The following is an 18,836-nucleotide window of genomic DNA, read 5'->3' on the forward strand; positions in this document are numbered from 1 at the left end:
AAGCCTAGAATCGAGCCATCCAGGATCCTGGTGAATCATGACCATAAAACCTTTTTTTCTGTAATTTTTTTAAATTTTATATTTAATGATATGATATACTATATGTAATAAATACCCTTTGTTTTGCCGTTTTCAAAAAAGTTTTTTCACAGAATCAAAGTTTTATGGTCATGATTCACCAGGATCCTGGATAGCTTGATTCTAGGCTTAAATTAAATTATATAAATATTTTTGGAAAAGTCAATGGGAAAAATGCATCGAGTATTTACTTCCGGCACCAGGAAGTGGGCGGGAACTGCGACGCTCTATTGCAAGTGGGCCCTCAAATTGTTGGCAAAACACTACGATTTTAATAATAATGTAACATTAATAAATAAAACAAATGTTAAAAGAAAAAGTCACGGTATTTTTTTCTTTAAAGCCTTGAAAAAATAATTTTCGTTGATACCAGTTGGAACAAAATTCAAAATGCAGGCGGCCCACCCATCGGACCACTTAAAACAGAAGTCATTCAGCTGCCGTTTTAAGTGGGCCCTGGTCCAGAAGAGGCTGGGGAACCACTGATCTAGAACTCAAACTCAGACAGAGCATGAATGCCAAGTAGACAACATAGGCTTAAGACAACAGACTCGACTACAATAACAGGCGGAGGAAACGCAACGATGGAGATGATCAATACGTCTTATCAACAGCTTAACTTGGGCTTGCCAGCAGGTCTCTCTTGAACGATTTGTCTCTCGCACTCTCTCTCTCACACACACACACACACACACACACACACACACACAGAGGATACAGGGAAGAGCATCTGATATCACACCGGAGCCCACACACACACACAAATAAGACACTGAAACAGTATTATAGCCAATATGAGCAACAGCCACACTCCAGACGGGGCTGTTGCCACTGCTCTCTCTCCCTCTCTCTCCATTAACACGCACACACACCCGCTGGCAGCACTGCGTTACAGAAGGCTGTCTGCATGCAACATGTTCATATAGCTGTGGGTAATTGAAAATCTATACCGCTCACTTTCTATTTCGACATGTATAAGAGCTGAGAAAAAATGATAAAGCTCCTTCCCCTATAGGCGGTTTGACATGTTATGTTCATGTGAGCACCTCCCTCCCTCCACCAATCTTGGCCAAGAGTATTTGAATGCATGGATGTTGCTTGCCAGCCAACGGCCTGAATCTCACTGCAATTGTTTTAGTAAAGGCACAGCGGCAGATGAATGCAAACAGGACAGTAAGGTTTGAGTTCAAGCACAGTTTCTTCTTCCAAATTCAGTTACATTTAATTTTCTCAACAAATAACATTAGACAAACAGTTATTTCTGTGACTTCCTGGCATTGCATAGTATATTTATTCCACCATCATTATTATCATCAGTCAGCATAGCTTTGTCTTAAAGGAGTAGTTCACCCAAAAAATGAGTTATTTTCTATCAATTACACACCTCGTGAAGCCTTGTATTCATGGATATTTTTTTGTCGCATTCCTGAGCCAATAATTAGAAGACCAGCAGAGTCTTCGGTCTCCACCCGGAGACATTAGCATCTTTCTGCCGGACATCAAATTATTGGCTTAGGAATGTGACAAAAACAAAAAGCATCTCCATGAATTCAAGGCTTCATGAGGTTTTTAATTGATAGGAAATAAGTATTTTTTTGGGTGAACTACTAAGCCCTATTTTAGACTTCGTCCATTGGAAAATAGCCTATCTTCAAGCTCACAGCGATGCGACACTGCAAAGTTGACCGGAGGTCAAGGCTCCAAAAACCAGTCAGCGATGTGACTGATGTGAGCTTGTAGATCTGTTGTTTTACAAAACTATGTCCGTTAATGTGGCAGAAAGGCTAGTTGGTAGGTTAATGTAATGGGTGATGCTTCCCATCTCTGGTCCTTGGGTACCCCTGCTGGTGCTGGTTCCTACCAGGTAGTTAATTGCATTCACCTGGCATCCCAAATCTTAAAACTTAGTCCCCAATTAGGCAGCTAGAATGAAAAAGGACGCCACATAGATATAAAAGTATATATAATATACTTATAAATAGGTCACAAGCACCCTGCTTGCTTACAAGTTCATAGCCACCTACTGTGCTGAGGGGACACACTGCTATGGATACCATAACCAACACATCTTCATATTGAAACAAAGAACAGCATTTCTATGAGTGGAAATATATTATATACAGTTAATTCTAAGGGACGCCAGGTGAATGCATTTAACTTCCTGGCAGCGATAGAGAAGCATCAGTACTTAATGGAAACCATTGGTGTGGTGTAATAATAAACGGTGTAGAGTCAGTTGATATTGCTGGTCTGGGCTGTTGTGCCCTTGTGTCCACGGGGCTAGGGGGTGGGGGTTGTCAGAGCATGGTCAGAGGTCACTTTTTGGTGGGTTGTGCTGCAATGTAGAGGGCAACGAGGCAGTAGAGAGCGCCTCCTACAGTCAGTGCCATGGTGGTGCGGTACAGAAGCCTGTCTGGAACGCCTCGCTTCAAATGCACAGGGGTACCATCTGAAAGCTGAGACGGGAACAGGGATAGGACAGAGGAAGAGACATGGTGAGAAGAACCGAAAGACAATCAACAGGATACAGAATGTGAATAAAAAAGCAGACTATTGAAAAGCATAATATTCATTTTGTTGGATTCTTTTTTTATACATGTTTGTACTCTTGTGTATTTGTCGCCCCAGTTCACAGACACCAAATCCAAGTCCATCTCAATGTCTCATTGAAATGGTAATTCAGTATTGAATCTAGAATGAATAGCCACAATGACAAAAGGACGGCACATTTTCAGAGCATGTTTGTTTTAATGACCATCGTTTGTGTTCTGGCTTGGATCAATGGAACCAACAAATTGTTTTAAAGAAAAATACTTTTATATTATTTCATATATTCATGTTACATTATCACCAACATCTTGTGTTTTGCCAATTATTTGGGGGCTCACTTGCAATACCATCACGGCCCACAGGTTGAGAACCACTGGTTTAGAAGGTTGTGTACTGTACAGTAAGTTTACTTCTGTAAAGAAACAACATTGCGCAAAAAAATTGTCAATATTGCAGTTGCCATTTGTTATTTGATTAATTGTGCACTCCAATTCCAGACTTTCTTATTACCCCCCCAAAGCCTCTTGCCTGTGATGGATTTTCAGGAGGGGAGTGGAATGCGTAGTTATGTAAAATGGGAAATAAACACCAGTCCCCAGCCACATACCAATAAATAATTCTGACTGCCTGGTGAGCTTATGTCGCCTACCGACAGCCAAGGAGACCAGATGATATTACAAATGTTAAATTGGCTGTTTGAATACTAAAACCAATTTCAGAAATTCCGTCCCCTTGTACTGTACATAGTTAGCTTCCTGCTAAGAATAATATTTCCAGAAACAACATTTAATATTCACTCTCTCTCTCCGTACCTGGAATATTCTCTGTAGGTCGGGCACTCTGTTGGCTCCCAGGTACTCCACTGTGGCCCCGGCCTCTGACACCACCTTGGTGGGTGTGGCAAAGATCATGGCAGGGCCCTCTGCGGGCACACCCGGCCTCAGCCCCTGTAGCACACAATGCATGAAACCATTAAAATCTCATTAAAAACGGTTCTATCGGCCACTTCTTCACAACTGAGCCCAAAGAACATACTGGGCCTTCAATTCACTCCAATGCTTTAACTGGGTGCAAACAAAGGACTTCACTAGAGCCAGACCAGGGCATCAGCCGGGCTCTGCAAAGGACTAATGTTTCGCCTGAAGAAGATGCGGTGCGTCGAAACGTTAGTCCTTTGTTTGTTTGTTTGCTTGCACCTTATTAAAGGGAGAAGACAAGATCTGCAGAGACACATCTCATCCACCATCAGTGGTGTTCCAGCCACTGCCTTCCGGGTATAGATGCCCCGAAATGTTTGTTTGTTTTTGTTTGCACCTTATTAAAGGGTGAAGACAAGATCTGCAGAGACAGATCTCATCCACCATCAGTGGTGTTTTCCAACCACTGCCTTCCGAGTATACACGCCCCGACAGCAAGGTCAAAACGTTGTATTATTTCTGCTGTGCTGTGAATGGAGGATTTAAAAGCGATTTGCGAGCCCCCCCCCCACCTTGTTTTTCCCGGAATTAAAACGAACCAAGTAAAAAATGAATTCAGTCCCCATGGCAATAACTCAATTAAACAAGATGCAGCAGCCATGGAGGAATTTGGGGGCAGGGGATGTGGAATACATGGACTATTAGTTGACGTGAAATACATGGACACGTAGGGGATGTACAATAGGCCTATTTTACATTTGTTGGTAGACAGTTGACATGACCTTAAATGTTTGCCTGGTCTGTGATTATATTTATGATTGCTGATAGCAATAGATTATTTTGGAATCACTGTTATTGTTGTTTTGTGTGCTTCTAAGTGGTCAAATGTCTACAGCAGTATGTTTTGTGCTGTACTACAAATTGCCTCTCGGAGGACATTACATTTTTCCAAGTCTAAACATTAAAGTGACTATCTTCTTTATCATTTGCAAAATGATTACAAAGTGGCCCATAGAACAGTTTTTTTAATATAGTGTCCTTTCCGAGAGCACCGACCTCCGTTCACAGAGTGGCTGAAGCGCCAAGAGAGACCTCGACGTCAACAATATAATCTCATCTCAATGACATACTGTACAATAATGAAACAACACAATGCAATTACCCAGTTCAATGGGACTCCATCAGGTAAGGAATGGAAGGAGTTGGCATGCACAGTAAATCGGACCTGATGAAGACACGCTAGGGTCGAAACGTTGTTAAACTTGAATAATTATTTTCTACTGGGAGCTATTACACAGTGTGCAGACTTCCCTTCCTCTTCTAAATGTACGCATTTTAGTAGCACCTGTACATTTTTGTTTGGATGTGAGTGCTTCCCTCTGGAGCACTCACACAAATCAAGCCTAACACTAAAGTTAACCCTTCACACCGCAGACCCCATTAAGTCCAGCTCAGGGGCTTTTCCGTGGTGTTATTTTAACTGAGAGCGAACAAATGTACCGAACAGGATTTTTACTGTTTATATTTTCTCATCTCCAGTATAATTCAGAAGCTTAAAAGATCTCAAACAAGCGAGCAACACACTGTATAGTGTGGATATATAACTGCATTATGTATTAGGCCAAAGGCAAAACTATTTATTCGATTGCTACATAATCATCAGCTGCCTCATATTTCAAATGAAGTGTTCAATTTCAAAGTCTGTTCAAGTGTTAGATACTGTTCAATACTAGAAGCTATATTAATGTGCTATTTTTGCTCAGGCCCATTAACCACAATGATATCATTCATCAATGGCGACGTCAAATAACATTTACATAATTTAAGAGGGCCATGATTTAATAAGGTCCCCTGGTCTGCAACTGCCAAACCTTTCTCCTCACTACTAGGGCTGGGCGATATGACTTCAAATCAATGCGATTTATTTAAAACTTTTGCATTTCCCCCCCCTTTTTAATATAGTGAAAATAGCACATGTACAGTTCGCAAAGTGTTGTGTTGTGAGCTTATAGATCTTGCTATTCTGTTAGAAGTTTTTTTGTGTTGATGCGTTTATACATTAAGAAAAAAATGAAATAATTGGTTATAAATATATATATAAATGTTTCAATATATTTTTGGTTAATTGCCCAGGCCTCTCTCTCTAGGTCGTCCTCAGACGAGCCCTCCATCGTCGCTTCCAGTCATCCCGGTTCTCCATACATCTGGTTACATCTGGCCAGTTCATTGCCAGATGAACCCTACTCACTACATTTAACATTTCACTCCTGGATCAAGAGACTCATAATACTGCATGTTTGTGCAAAGGCCAGACAGCTGTGTTAGTTTTAAATCATCTTCTCCTGTCTGGACACTAGATCCTCTATAGCAGGGCTACTCAACTTATTTACTCCTATTTTGGACCTTTCATTTTGTAATAGACTACATGACTACTATTCTAAAAATTAAGGAGCCACATTTCCATCTATAGAAGTTAAAATGAAACTGTATTCACAAAATGTGAGCAGAATGAACAGATTGATGTTCCAATAAATCAGAGGACAATTATTAGAGGTTAATAAGTAAGTTAATACTCAGCTGAAATTAGGCCATATCACACTCTCTTGAAACAAACAATAAAATACCTACAATCTTATGGTATGATTTTTATTAGTATGACCATGACGGGCCGCAGGTTGAGTAGCGCTGCTCTATAGTCTACAGTAAAATGGACCTGAGTTGCACTGTACTTGGTGGGTTCTTTCTCGATCTACACACCCATCTCTTCACCAATAATAGCAGATCTACGAGCTCATAACGCACCGCAGAGCATTGTGAGCTTGTCGGTGTGCTATTTTTGGCTAATGTTACCCCCAGAATATGGATGCTATTTTTCAACCATATCTTCATATAATTGGTCCTCCTAATCCTCATTATAAATTGGCAGCATTTCAGTCCAGTCGCTCCCTGTCTCAGAGGTAGGCTGTAGATGGTTCAACATTCCAACATTGCAGCTGTATGGAAAGCTCTTTGTATCTGTCAAGTTTTTGTTTCATAAAAAATCCACCTCCAATGTTGGTGAGTTTAACGTTGTTTAATAAAATCGGGTAGGACTGACTGTCAAGGGATGGTCCTGCAACTCTAGATGCCAATCTAAGTTGCTTGCGGCTACAGCCTTTCTATTCCTGGAAAGTTACTTTAGAACACTGAAACAGAAGCCATTTGTTCTTGTACAGTATTTCTTTCTAAACAGAAGGGGAAAAAAAGTTTGATATCTTGTTTGAAGCTATGCTGTCATACAAATGAACAAACCATAGTACACTTCTGAGACAAAGTCAGCATGCAGACAGAAATGGCAAACTCCTTCTGTGAGCATTAGTAAGTACTGTAAGTTACTTAACTCCATATATGGGATGGGGGTTAATAATAGTAACTCAGAACCCCCCCCCCCCCGTCCCCCCCCAAGTATGGAGTTTAGATTATGTTGTAAAAATGGTGAAATGTTCCTTTTTCATATCAAACTGGTGTCACTATAAAAAGGCACAGCAGCCGCAGTAAAGGTCACATCTGTCAAAAGGATGTGGGAACACACAATAGCATTTCTGATTAACCACAACGTTACAGTCAGTGAAGGTCAGATCAACGGGTCGGAAAGCCTTTCAGAACAATAGCATCATAAAAAAACATACATATATTAAATATATAACACAAGTATAATGTGTGATCCTCCTATTCCAGAGAAGCACAAAGGCCAGAGAAGCAGCATACGTTTAATGAAGTCCACAACAACACCAGAGGAAGCACCACTGATCACGTTCAACCCAGATTTGGCACTAACAAGGGGTTGAATTTGTTATCCTGCTATGCCACAAAAATGTGGAATGCCCTCCCAAAAGCCGCGAATGCCCTTCAAAACCACCTAGAGAGTACCTACAGGTGGCTGCAATTCGAAACTGGTCCCTGTAAAAGTCAAAGACTAGCCCACCCCCGAACTGTTTACTGTCCATATAAACAGTTTTTATGATGTTTTGCATAGTAGTGTATATCTGTCTGTCATTAAATGTCTATGAATTTAATTAATTGAGTACAAAGGACCCCAGCAATGGAAACAGGCCATAGGCTTTCTTGGGTTTTAACTGCTCTTAGCTGACCTTGTATTGAACTGTGCTTGTTTCCTGTGCTTTTTTTCTACAAACTGATAATAAAATAATATATTCAATCAATCATACTAATGTTATCATAGTGACATGCAGTGGTGTAAAGTAACTAAGTGCATTTACTCAAGGACTGTACTTAAGTACAATGTTCAGCTATTATTTACTTTAGTAGAATATTTCCAATTTTCAATACTTTTACTTCTAGTCCACTACATCTCAGAGGCAAATATTGTACTTTTTACTCACTACAATTATTTGAAAACTTTAGTTACTAGTTACTTTGTAGATTTTGATTATTATTACAAAACAAAAACACACATTAACCACTTCAGCCTTATTTACATTTTGGCCATTTGAAAATAGCCGATCTACCAAGCTCACAATGCAAATTGTAGATCTGCCATTTTCAAAAGATGTTTATACATTTTATACATTTGAAATCTTGTGAAATGGGACATTCTGCAAAATGAGTACTTTTACTTTTGGTACTTTAAGTACATTTTGATACCAACACTTTTGTACTTTTTTACTCAAGTAAATGTTGAATTACAGACTTTTATACTTGTATCAGAGTATTTCTACATTGCAGTATTGATACTTTGACTTAGTAAGTAAAACATGTGAGTATTTCTTCCACCACTGTTATCTTATCATAGTGACATGAAGGTCATCAACAAACAGTAGTCCTTTAATGAATGATTATATCAAGTGTCATGTCTTACCTGAGGGCTGTAGGCGGTGGATCCCAAAGATCCGGTTAGTTTCTGCGTGAATCCGCTGAATTTATAATACATTTTATGTGACATATGATGAAATAAAGGACAGACAGACAGATAGGATGATGTGTTTTATCCACATGAAAATCACCCGGCAAAAGGGCTTTCCTTCCAGCTGAGACCGGTCGTCGCGGCAAAATGACGTATAGCAGCTGTCTCTGCCACTGCCTGATTAGAATGTTTTAGGTCAGGGGTCTTCATTTTCAGGCTAAGGACCCCCTAGCTGAGAGAGAGATGGAGCAGGGACCCCCTCTATATTGTATAAAAAATGTTTCAGATTAAACTTTTTTTCTTTACTTGGTCTGCTCTCTTTTTCCCTCTACACCACTTTGCCAAAAAGCGTTGTGAGCTTGTAGATCTGCTATTTTTGGCATAAGTTCTAGGTCAAGGTATTAAAAAAAAGAATCCTATCGCACAAAGATTTGGCGGCCCCCCTGTAGTAACTCTGAGCAAAGCAAAGTTTGTTGTTTACCCAGGGTGTCGGACTAAGCACGAAGCTTGTTTCCAGCCGGACCCTGCATGGAAGCCTTGCTCAAGGGCTATTCAGCGGTGATTCATGATTGATATGATGAATTGGGGAATCGAACTAGGGACCTTCCGGTATCAAGGCCGCCCCTCTAACCACTAGGCCACCGCTGCCACTAGACCACTAGCTGCCACTAGACCCCCTAGGGGTCCCGGACCCCCTGTTGAAGACCCCTGTTTTAGGTCAATAAAGCTCAGTGATGGAAAAAGTACTCACATTCTTTACTCAAGTAAAAAATATCAATACTGCAATTTAGAAATACTCTGTTACAAGCAAAAGTCCCGAATTAAAACATTACTTTAGTAAAAGTACAAAAGTTATCAAAAGTGATTTAAAGTACCAAAAGTAGAAAGTAGCCTACTCATAATGCAGAATGTCCCATTTAACAAGTTCGAAATGTATACAAATCTTTTGAAAATAGCAGATACAAACTCACAATGCATCGAATGGTGATGCATTGTGAGCTTGTAGATCGGCTATTTTCAAATGGCCGAAATGTATAGGGCTGAAGTGGATAATGTATGCTTTGTAATAATAATCACAATCTACAAAGTAACTAGTAACTAAAGTTTTCAAATAATTGTAGTGGAGAGCAATATTTGCCTCTGAGATGCAGTAGAAGTAAAAGTACTGAGAATTGGAAATATTCCAGTAAAGTACAGTACTTGAGCAAATGTAGTTACTTTACACCACTGATAAAGCCTTGCTTAATTGAAATTATACTAATAATAACGATACTTAATCATAATTGGTCAGATATATAAGGAAAATATATCCACAAGTTTCCTAGGGCGTTGTGGGCATCACTTCCTGTCGATTTGATCCCTGATACCTGATCACTTGTGGATAAAGTTTCACGCGTCAAGTTGGTTTTGCTAACTTTTGAGGACATATTATAGGCATAGCACCCTATCCCTTTTTTGTCCCAACATGTGTCCCCATGTGGCCTATGTCAGACACGCACACACACACACACACACACACACACACACACACACACACACACACACACACACACACACACACACACACACACACACACACACACACACACACACACACACACACACACACACACACACACACACACACACACACACACACACACACACACACACACACACACACACACACACACACACACACACACACACACACACACACACACACACACACACACACACACACACACACACACACACACACACACACACACACACACACACACACACACACACAGGTGGTGGCAGCGGTGGCCTAGTGGTTAGAGGGGCGGCCTTGATACCGGAAGGTCCCTAGTTCGATTCCCCAATTCATCACATCAATCATGAATCACCGCTGAATAGCCCTTGAGCAAGGCTTCCATGCAGGGTCCGGCTGGAAACAAGCTTCGTGCTTAGTCCGACACCCTGGGTAAACAACAAACTTTGCTTTGCTTACACACACACACACACACACACACACACACACACACACACACAAAGGTATTTTTTACATATCTAGACAATATTTTTTACCATCACATAATGATGATAAATAACTCACAACAACATGATCAATAGACTGCCCTGACTGTCTGTCCACTCCACTCTGGCAGTGTGATGTATCACTTGTAGCCCACACACTGGTTGTCTAAGTAGGATCCCTACCAACCATTGTTGTTTCAAATTGAATGGTCATGTAATATTTAGGGACCGTTTATAATGAGGGTTCACTGGACGTTTTTTAAGTGTTCTGAAATCAAAACGCCTCTCCCACAAAATAATGATGTTCCTTGTATTAATAATGTTAATTTTTCTCAAAATAATTTCAAACTTCCTTAGAGACTTTTCTTTTCCGCAGAGAGGCTGCAGTGATTGTCCTTTTTGACAGGAAATTGTTGGGTTGCCCAAAATATTGTTAATTTCTTCCTAAAAACTATTTTTGATCAATGCAATCGTGACATTGAATGCTCTATTATGTTATTAATGTATGTTTACTTATTTATTTTGTAGGCTACATGTCATTTCTCAGTACTGCTCTAAATGTGTAATCTCTCTAAATGGCAGCTTGTGACCTTGGAATGGTCAATTTCCATTTGACATGGCTAAAAGGAAGTCACACATGTATAAAACCACGCCACAAAATGTGTGTCATTTCTTTAATTGGGTAAGAAATGTGAATTTATGAACGCTCAAATAGCTCAAAAGCTAATGTAGCTAGAGATTATATTGTCAAGAGCAATTTCTTTTGTTTTTATCCTCTTGTTTGACACAATACATTTCTGTTTTATTATTATAAAATTGTTTACCAGTGTTGATCAGGTGAATCACCAGAAGACAGAAAAACAACTTCAGAGAGGTTTTGTTGTCCTTAATCGGACTAGGCAACAAATGCCATAAGCAAGCATCATGAGTGTTGTTATCTTGATCTTGATCTTATCTTATCTTTTATCGTACTAGCTAGTGTGTATAAATTAGGCTTTTAGGCTAGGTTATGACACATAGACTCATATTTCTGTTTTCAAATATTAAAGATAAATGGAGAATTGTTCTTGTGCAGTAGGGACTTTTATATAAAAGAAAAACAATCGATGCAACACCACAGAGATACTGTATGTACTGCCTGTAATAAAAAATAATTTCTAAGGCAAAGCTCATAAAAAGTGATTGCTGATATCCCAAGGACGACTGCAGAGCACACAACAGACAATATAGGATCCGCTTCTTTAACCACATAAACCATAATGGGCATAGGCAAACATTCGGAAAATATATGCCAACATTTTGTGAACATTCAGTAAACATTCGGCGAAAATCGCTATTTTCTTTTCACGAAACCTGTGTCACGTGACCAAGTATAAAACAGGGCTTAAGTGGTTAAATGCTCCAAACTCCCTGGCCATTTCTTTTTCTTTTCCTATCACAATCAGTATCACTGTTCTTTGTTGCGTTGAGTTGCTGTTAGCACAGTCTTGCGGAGTAGTTGCCACACTAGCATTTCGCTGCTTGTGCCTGTATGAGTGCTGACAAATAAACCCTCTTGAGTCTTGAGTCTTGGTTCTTGATTCTTGACAAAAGACGCTGGCTTTGGTGTGTGTGTGTGAGAGTGTGTGGGCCAAGGAAGGACTGTTGTGTGGGAGACGTGCCGACTTATTTGCCTTCAATGCATCACTTTCAAACAAAACAGATCACCAAGGCTGTACTGTGTGAAGGCAACTGAATCACCAAATTCAGTATCATTGTGCCTGTGCCTGTGCACGTGCGTGCGCGCGCGCGTGTGTGTGTGTAGTAGTCACACAAAATGTCAGTAAGGCTTGAGCTCAGTTCTCTAAAGATCTATACACACCCATTGTATGTAACTGCCGTGGCGAAAGTAGTCTTGTGCAACATGATATTGCGGAGAGAGTAGTCTGGACAATGTGTCTGCTTTCAGCGATCAGAGTTGCCTACAAACGATCGCTCCTAAGTGAATTCTGTTTATCCGTCACTGCTGCCATCTTACGTGGATGCAACAGTGATGGTTGCATTATGTACACATATGTAACTGATGGACTCGATATCTGTTACAACAATACTATTTAGGTCCGTTGTATGCTTGTATTGATGTGGACATTAACATGTGCGTGTGCGTTCGTGCGTGCGTGCGTGTGTGCGTGCGCTTGCCTGTTTGTGTAGGTGTGTGTTAACTTTGCATTGTTTCAAGAGCACGTGTTAAGAGTGGGAGCGCAACACGGCACACAAGCCATGATGCGCGTGGGTGAGTAGGCTATGTGTGCACACAAATCAACTGCCGTCATGTGGCTGATTGACATGTCAGTTAGAGGAATAGGTTGCCGTGGAGACACAGAAACACATAATTCCTCACATTCTGTCGACACTCCCAAGTGGAGAGCCGGCGCCGCAGACACAATACTCCAAGCCTCATGATTATTTGTCTTTGCACACTCCGTTTTGTGCCGCTCGCGGCCTATTGTCAGTTGCCATCACCATCATTTTGTCCCGTCATCCCTTTGTTGCGCTCTACGCACTTCATCTCCAGTGTCATGTTCTTTGTCCCCCCCAAATCTATTTTCTTCTCGCTCCCTTGTGTCTTGTGTCTCTGTATTCCATTATCGCCAGTTTATTCCCTCATCTCGCCCCTCCGTGCTCCCCCTCTTTGTGCCCACTTTGCTCTCGCTCATTCAATCTGCCTGGGTTTAAAGGGCCTTGCTGCAACGGTGCATCTGGGGTGCACAATCACTCTCGTGTAAATTGTGCCATCTGGGTGCGAAGCTCGGGCAGACGGATTTGAAAGACGGAGAGACGGGTAAACAGACGAGTCAGGCAGACAGGCACCGCATACAAACCACTCGTAGTTGGACGCAGGGGAGTGAAATCATCCCTCCTCCAATGCAATCAACAGGGGAGTGCAATGTCAACAGCGGGTTGTGTGGACAGCCCGGTTTGACTGGACTGCCACTGTGTGCTTATTCTAATTGTCATTTGTGCATTTTCACGTGTCCTCTGTCATGATCTCCGCCCAGAGCATGCTGCGTAAAGGGGAGGATGGCTGGCTGATGGTGAGCACTACAGGTAGGAACCAAACTGGCCAAAATACATAACAGCTCAGGCTCAGGCAAGGAAACAGTGCAGTGCAGAACTGTTTCACATGGGGGGGGGGGGTTCACAGCGAGCGAACCGGCTCCACCGGTCTAGTAATATCCCTCTTTTTGTGTGCTTAAGCGGGCTCACTGCAGGGGAGGACTGCTGCGTGCATCCCTGACGGAGCGGAGCTTCAGTTCCGCGTAGCACTGCACGAAGCTGTGGTAGATGAAGGTGATGGGCAGCGCCAGCAGGACGATGCCGCTCACCACGCACACACCACCCAGCATCCGGCCCCCGATCGTCACCGGGTACACGTCCCCGTACCCGACCGTCGTCATGGAGATGATGACCCACCAGGAGGCGGCCGGGATGCTGGCGTAGTCGGGGTTGCGTATGCCCAGGTCCAGGCCGTGCTCCAGAAGCTGGGCGAGGGCGCTGTATATCGCCATCGCGACGAAGACGAACACCAGCAGCATGACCATCTCCCGGTAGCAGCGGCGGAGCGTCATCCCCAGCGTCTGCAGGCCCAGGAAGTGCCTGGCCAGCTTCATCAGCCAGAACACGCGCATCATCCGCAGCACCCGCAGGGTCACCCCGGCGACGCCGAGGCCCGCGCCGGGCAGCCCCGCCCTGGCCAGCGCCATGGTGATGTAGTAAGGGGTGATGGCGACCACGTCGATGATGTTCAGCGGCCGGCGGAGGAACTCCCACTTGTCTCTGGCGACCAGGAAGCGCATGGAGCACTCTGCGGTGAACCAGCCGATGCACACGGCCTCCACTATCCTGCAGGGGGGACAGTTTGGATAAACACATGGGATCAGGGATTAGGGTGGAGGCTAAAGAGAGATATGGATGGTATGAGAGACTGTATATCATTACTTGGAAAAAATAAACAGTGAATCAGTGGAAGAAAAGAGGGAAGAACATAACGTTAACCACTTTCAGCCTGGCGTCCCTATTTTGGGCATGTCATTATTGGCTAAATCTTTTACAAACGTAGGTATTTTCTTTATCTTCGAGCGACACCATCGTACTATGAAGTATAATATGACTTAAGTGCTTAGATAAAGTATATATTTGTGTCTACAGAGAGGGTTATCACATTGTAGATAGACAAGAACAAGCAAAGGCAGGAGAAGAGATTGCAGGGGGAAGAAGCCAAATGAATAACAGGAAATGATCAGAGGGAGAGATGTTGAAACCCAGAGAGTTGTGAGTTATGACGCAAATGAGAAGCATGGTGATTAGCGCGGCCAGGGGTAATAAAGGGAAGAGAACCAAATTAGAGGGAGTTGATTTGACTGAGAAACGACCGGACCAAACAAACAGCGTGGAGCGCCTCGGGAGAGCCCTGCCCGCACAATTAAATATAAACAAATTATGGAAGAACAGAGAAAAATGACATCACCTGTTGGAATGGGACCACAAACAGGCCAAGTAAATAGGATTGCCTTTTGGCCCTTGGTATAAACAACGCATCAGTTTCCTAACAACAGTGACAGGTCCAATACTCTATGAAACTATGTACAGCCTCAGCGAACATAACCCAGCCATATATAGAGAAAGGCTACCAGAGGCAAACCACTTCCTTGGAAAATCCTCAGATGCTAAGGGTTTTACTACTTTACCCAGGGAGTAGGGCTTATGGACAAAATCAAATATCACTGTATTTTTTTTGTTTTGTTTTTTGTTTTACCAAATCCTCAATATCGATATTGTGATGATAATATGTGACAATATAAATGCATCTTTTTCAAAATATTCCAAAAATATCAAAGAAAATTGCAGATTTACAGTCTCACAATGCTAGACACATGTGAGCTTGTCAATCAGAAATGTTTCGCCTTTTCTTTTTTGAAATAAAAAATAAGGTATGTGATTAAAATGATTAAAGCTAGGAAAAGAGAAGACAACACTTATGTACGTTTAGTGTTTCGTATTTGTTGTTGATATATATATTCTTGTGTTATTTTTATGCTATATTGATGAATTGAATACATAGGACCACAACGGAAACAAGTCCCCAGGACTTTTTTGTGATATCCTTTTAGACAAAATGTCTGACTGTACCTTGTGCTGTTTACATTTCTGACTAATAAAGTATTCAATCAATCAATCAATGCCACACCACTATGTTATGATATGCCAAATCTCAAATGATATCTATAGTCTCATACCATGATATCGATATAAATATTGGTTATATTTTCCCAGTCATACAGGGAGGACAGGCAATGGCCAGTGCATCCACAAAATGAGAAAGGCAGGAGTTATTTTTCACTTGCAGTGGCCCAAATAGTCAGCCAACCAATTTTCTTTTTCAAATTTCCTTTCAATCAAATTGGTTGTTGAGAGCTTTGATGTCAAGCAAGCAATCCTCCCAAAATGATGTGAACAACATGGTAACATGCAGGTTTGTATTATTTCCCCCCACACACCAGCAGACAGCATCAAGTGTTTTGAAACTCCCAACAAGCCATGAAGAATAAATCCATTTTAAATGATACATCAAGAGAGAAAGTGAGAGTGCTAATGACTAGCTCTCAAAGACGATGATCAGCTGCACGCTTGTTTTATTGGTAATGTTGATTGGTTATCGATCCAATCGGGTGACAGGTCCTGATTGTCTTGTTGTGTGTGAAGTGTGTGCAGGTCCTAATGGTAACTTGTGGTCAATATCAACTCACCGGGCAAATCAATGCATGGTGCGAAATGGATTTAGTCTTTCCTCCGAGATGGAAAGAAGACCTTGTGATGCGAGGTTAGATTTGGTCGGAGTCCCCAGGAAATCCTCAATTAATGGGACATATATAAATAATCCTGAGAGTCATGTCCAAATTGGAACTCTTGCACCAGAGTTACGCACGGTTCAAACATGTGGCTTTCATTACCCTGTGGTTCTCAAAAGTGGGGTCCGGGGACCCCCAGGGGTCCTTGAGGGGGTCCCAGGAGGTCCCCCCAGCTGATAAATGATTGATAGTTAGGCCCCAAAATGGACCCTTACAGGACTGTAACTCTGATGGAACCAAATGGACCCGTAACGGGGTCTGTGGACTAATGCATACTTCGGGGGGGGGGTACCAGGGGGTCCCCAGCAAAATGAGCTCACAATCATTTTAGCCACTTTAACCATAATTTATACTTTCGTGGCTAATCAAAAATAGCAGATCATCACTTTGTGGCCCATGAGCTTGTAGCATTACACATTATCTTGTGCAAATCTTTGAATAAATATTTTTTTAAAGTGAACATTTTTAACTTAAATCTTTGCTTCTGGAGATCCTAATAATTTTGAGCTGGGGCCTGGGGGTCAGTCCTCAGCCAAAAAAATACATATCATTTTGGTGGTCCTTGACACGAAAAGGTTTGAGAACCACTGGCATATACATAAGGGGTTCTTCTTGCATGAAAAAGTTTGGGAACCACTGAATAAACATAGCCTATACCTGTGTTCCTCCACGGTGTTGCGCTTGGCCGTGTCCCAGTCCGGCAGGGTGCTGACGCACAGCATCACCATGGAGACGATGACAAAGATCACGGACACCGTCGCCAGAAGCTGCGCCACGACGGACGAGTTGGGCTCCTCGAAGGTCTTGCGCAATATCTCCATCCACCGGGCGCGCCTCGAGGCGGCCACCGTGGCCGTGGTGGTGCCACCGTTCCCGGCGAGCACTACGACGTCGGTGCCGCCGGTGGTCGTGGTGTTTATTTTGTATTCATCGGCCCCGGAGGAGACCCGGAGGTCCAGGTCCTCCTCGGAGAGCCCGTCCAGCTCCTCCAGGCCGACCTCCGACATGCGGTCGTCCAGGCGCTTCTGGCAGCAGAAGTCCAGGTGCGCGCTCTCCAGCCCCCAGTAGAGCATCTCCGTGTAGAAGGACAGCTCGCACACGCCGGGCACGAAGCGCAGCTTGCCGGAGCGCACGTACAGCATGATGAAGACGAAGGCCTGCGCGTGGCGGTCGAAGAAGAACTCGTTGCGGCCGGCGTCGTAGTCGTCGCACAGCTCCAGGACCTCCTTCTCCGAGGCGCACGCGTGCAGGCGGCTGACGCGCCGCAGAGGGAAGTCCCGGATCACGTCGCGGGTGAAGGCGTAGCGGGTTCCCCCGACGTTCAGCACACAGATGCTCTTACCGAACTTCATCTTTATCCCGTTGTTGTGTGTAAACCTAAAAACTCCGCTCCAAACTCCTTCCTCCGGGCCTGGTACCCACCGCGTCCATAACGGCTTTGACGCAGAACTTTGAAGCAGCTCGTTGCAGGGTATATAGCATATAGTATATATATGTGATGGATCCGTCTGTCAGTCTATCTCTCCTCCTCTCTTCTCACTCTTCACTTCTCTTCTCTTTCTCTCCTCTCTCTCCTCTTCTCTTCTTTTTGGTTGATTGAATACTTTATTAGACAGAAACGCAAACAGCACGAGTGCGGTCCAACACTTGGTCTAAAAGGATAACAGGAAGAAAAAGTCCTTGCGGTCTTGTTTCCATTGGGGTCCTATGTATTCAAGTCACATACATAACATAAAAAATAACACCAAAAAATATGATGGAAATGGAATAGTGCCCGTCTCTCTCTCTCTTTCTCTCCTCTTCTCCCCTATTCTCTCCTCTTCTCTTGCACTGCACGGTCAGATGAAACTCTCTCTCCTCTCCTCTCTGTTCTCTCCTCTTCTCTCCTCTTCTCTCCTCTTCTCTCTTCTCCTCTTGCAGTACACGGTCAGATGAAACTCTCTCTCTCCACCCCACCGCTCTCTCTCTCTCTCCCTCCACCCCGACCGAGAGGGGAAGCCAATCCCAGTGATGTCACGCACACATGTGCACGCGCGTCTCCACGTTTACGCGCATAAAAAAGGCGATTATTAAAGTCTTGAAAAATAATATTTGGCTTTGGCTTTGGTTTTTCGGTATAGCCAAAGTAATGAAAGTATAGGCTATAAAAACAATCAATTAAAAATGAATAAATAGAGTCTCATTCAAAGTAAATGTTATACATGTGTACAATTAGTTAGTCAATTATAATTAAATGTGTACAAAAACTAAACAAAACTCAAAGCAATGATTAGCAGGCTAGAGCTTTAGAACTTTAAAGGAGTAGTTCACCCGCAAAAATGATTTTCTGTCAATTACACACACCCCATGTGATTCTTTTGTTTTTGTCGCATTCCTAAGCCTATAATTTGATAACCGGGTCATCGGTCAGTAAGATACTCAGCAGGAGACTCTTTGACTCCGCTGGTCATCAAATTATTGTTTTTTTTCTTTAATTGATTGATCTCTCTATTCCCATTG

The 18,836-nt window shown here is 42.7% G+C and overlaps 2 protein-coding genes across 3 annotated transcripts; both read right to left on the bottom strand.

Annotated features, from left to right (window-relative positions):
- Window positions 1-1,274: 1,274 nt before the first annotated feature.
- Window positions 1,275-8,554, bottom strand: cox7a2l (cytochrome c oxidase subunit 7A2 like). Of its 2 annotated transcripts, XR_014602240.1 has the most exons (4): window positions 8,404-8,554; window positions 3,441-3,575; window positions 1,803-2,534; window positions 1,275-1,751 (listed from the first exon to the last, which is right to left on the bottom strand). XR_014602240.1 is itself a non-coding variant. In XM_084078096.1 (3 exons), exons 1-3 carry the CDS (start codon window positions 8,485-8,487, stop codon window positions 2,394-2,396), a joined length of 360 nt encoding a protein of 119 aa, XP_083934222.1. In that variant the 5' UTR covers window positions 8,488-8,554; the 3' UTR covers window positions 1,275-2,393. The 2 variants fall into 2 exon arrangements, 1 of the variants encoding a protein (XP_083934222.1); XM_084078096.1 differs by having other exon boundaries at window positions 1,275-2,534.
- Window positions 8,555-13,478: 4,924 nt separating this feature from the next.
- kcng3 (potassium voltage-gated channel, subfamily G, member 3) lies at window positions 13,479-17,965 on the bottom strand. The gene is made up of 2 exons (XM_084077641.1): window positions 16,995-17,965; window positions 13,479-14,331 (listed from the first exon to the last, which is right to left on the bottom strand). The coding sequence occupies exons 1-2, from the start codon at window positions 17,687-17,689 to the stop codon at window positions 13,692-13,694; spliced, it is 1,335 nt and encodes a 444-aa protein (XP_083933767.1). The 5' UTR covers window positions 17,690-17,965; the 3' UTR covers window positions 13,479-13,691.
- Window positions 17,966-18,836: the final 871 nt, after the last annotated feature.

This window comes from Gymnoscopelus microlampas (assembly GCF_963454915.1).
Source record: "Gymnoscopelus microlampas genome assembly, chromosome: 14".
Lineage (NCBI taxonomy): Eukaryota > Metazoa > Chordata > Actinopteri > Myctophiformes > Myctophidae > Gymnoscopelus > Gymnoscopelus microlampas.

Excerpts from the sequence above, each read along its gene's own strand:
- cox7a2l (XM_084078096.1), bottom strand. The coding sequence starts at position 8,487 with ATGTCACATAAAATGTATTATAAATTCAGCGGATTCACGCAGAAACTA. Across the intron at positions 3,576-8,403 it reads CCACCGCCTACAGCCCTCAG|GGGCTGAGGCCGGGTGTGCC; the intron begins GTAAGACATGAC and ends TGTGTGCTACAG. Across the intron at positions 2,535-3,440 it reads ACCTACAGAGAATATTCCAG|CTTTCAGATGGTACCCCTGT; the intron begins GTACGGAGAGAG and ends TTCCCGTCTCAG.
- kcng3 (XM_084077641.1), bottom strand. The coding sequence starts at position 17,689 with ATGAAGTTCGGTAAGAGCATCTGTGTGCTGAACGTCGGGGGAACCCGC. Across the intron at positions 14,332-16,994 it reads AACACCGTGGAGGAACACAG|GATAGTGGAGGCCGTGTGCA; the intron begins GTATAGGCTATG and ends TCCCCCCTGCAG.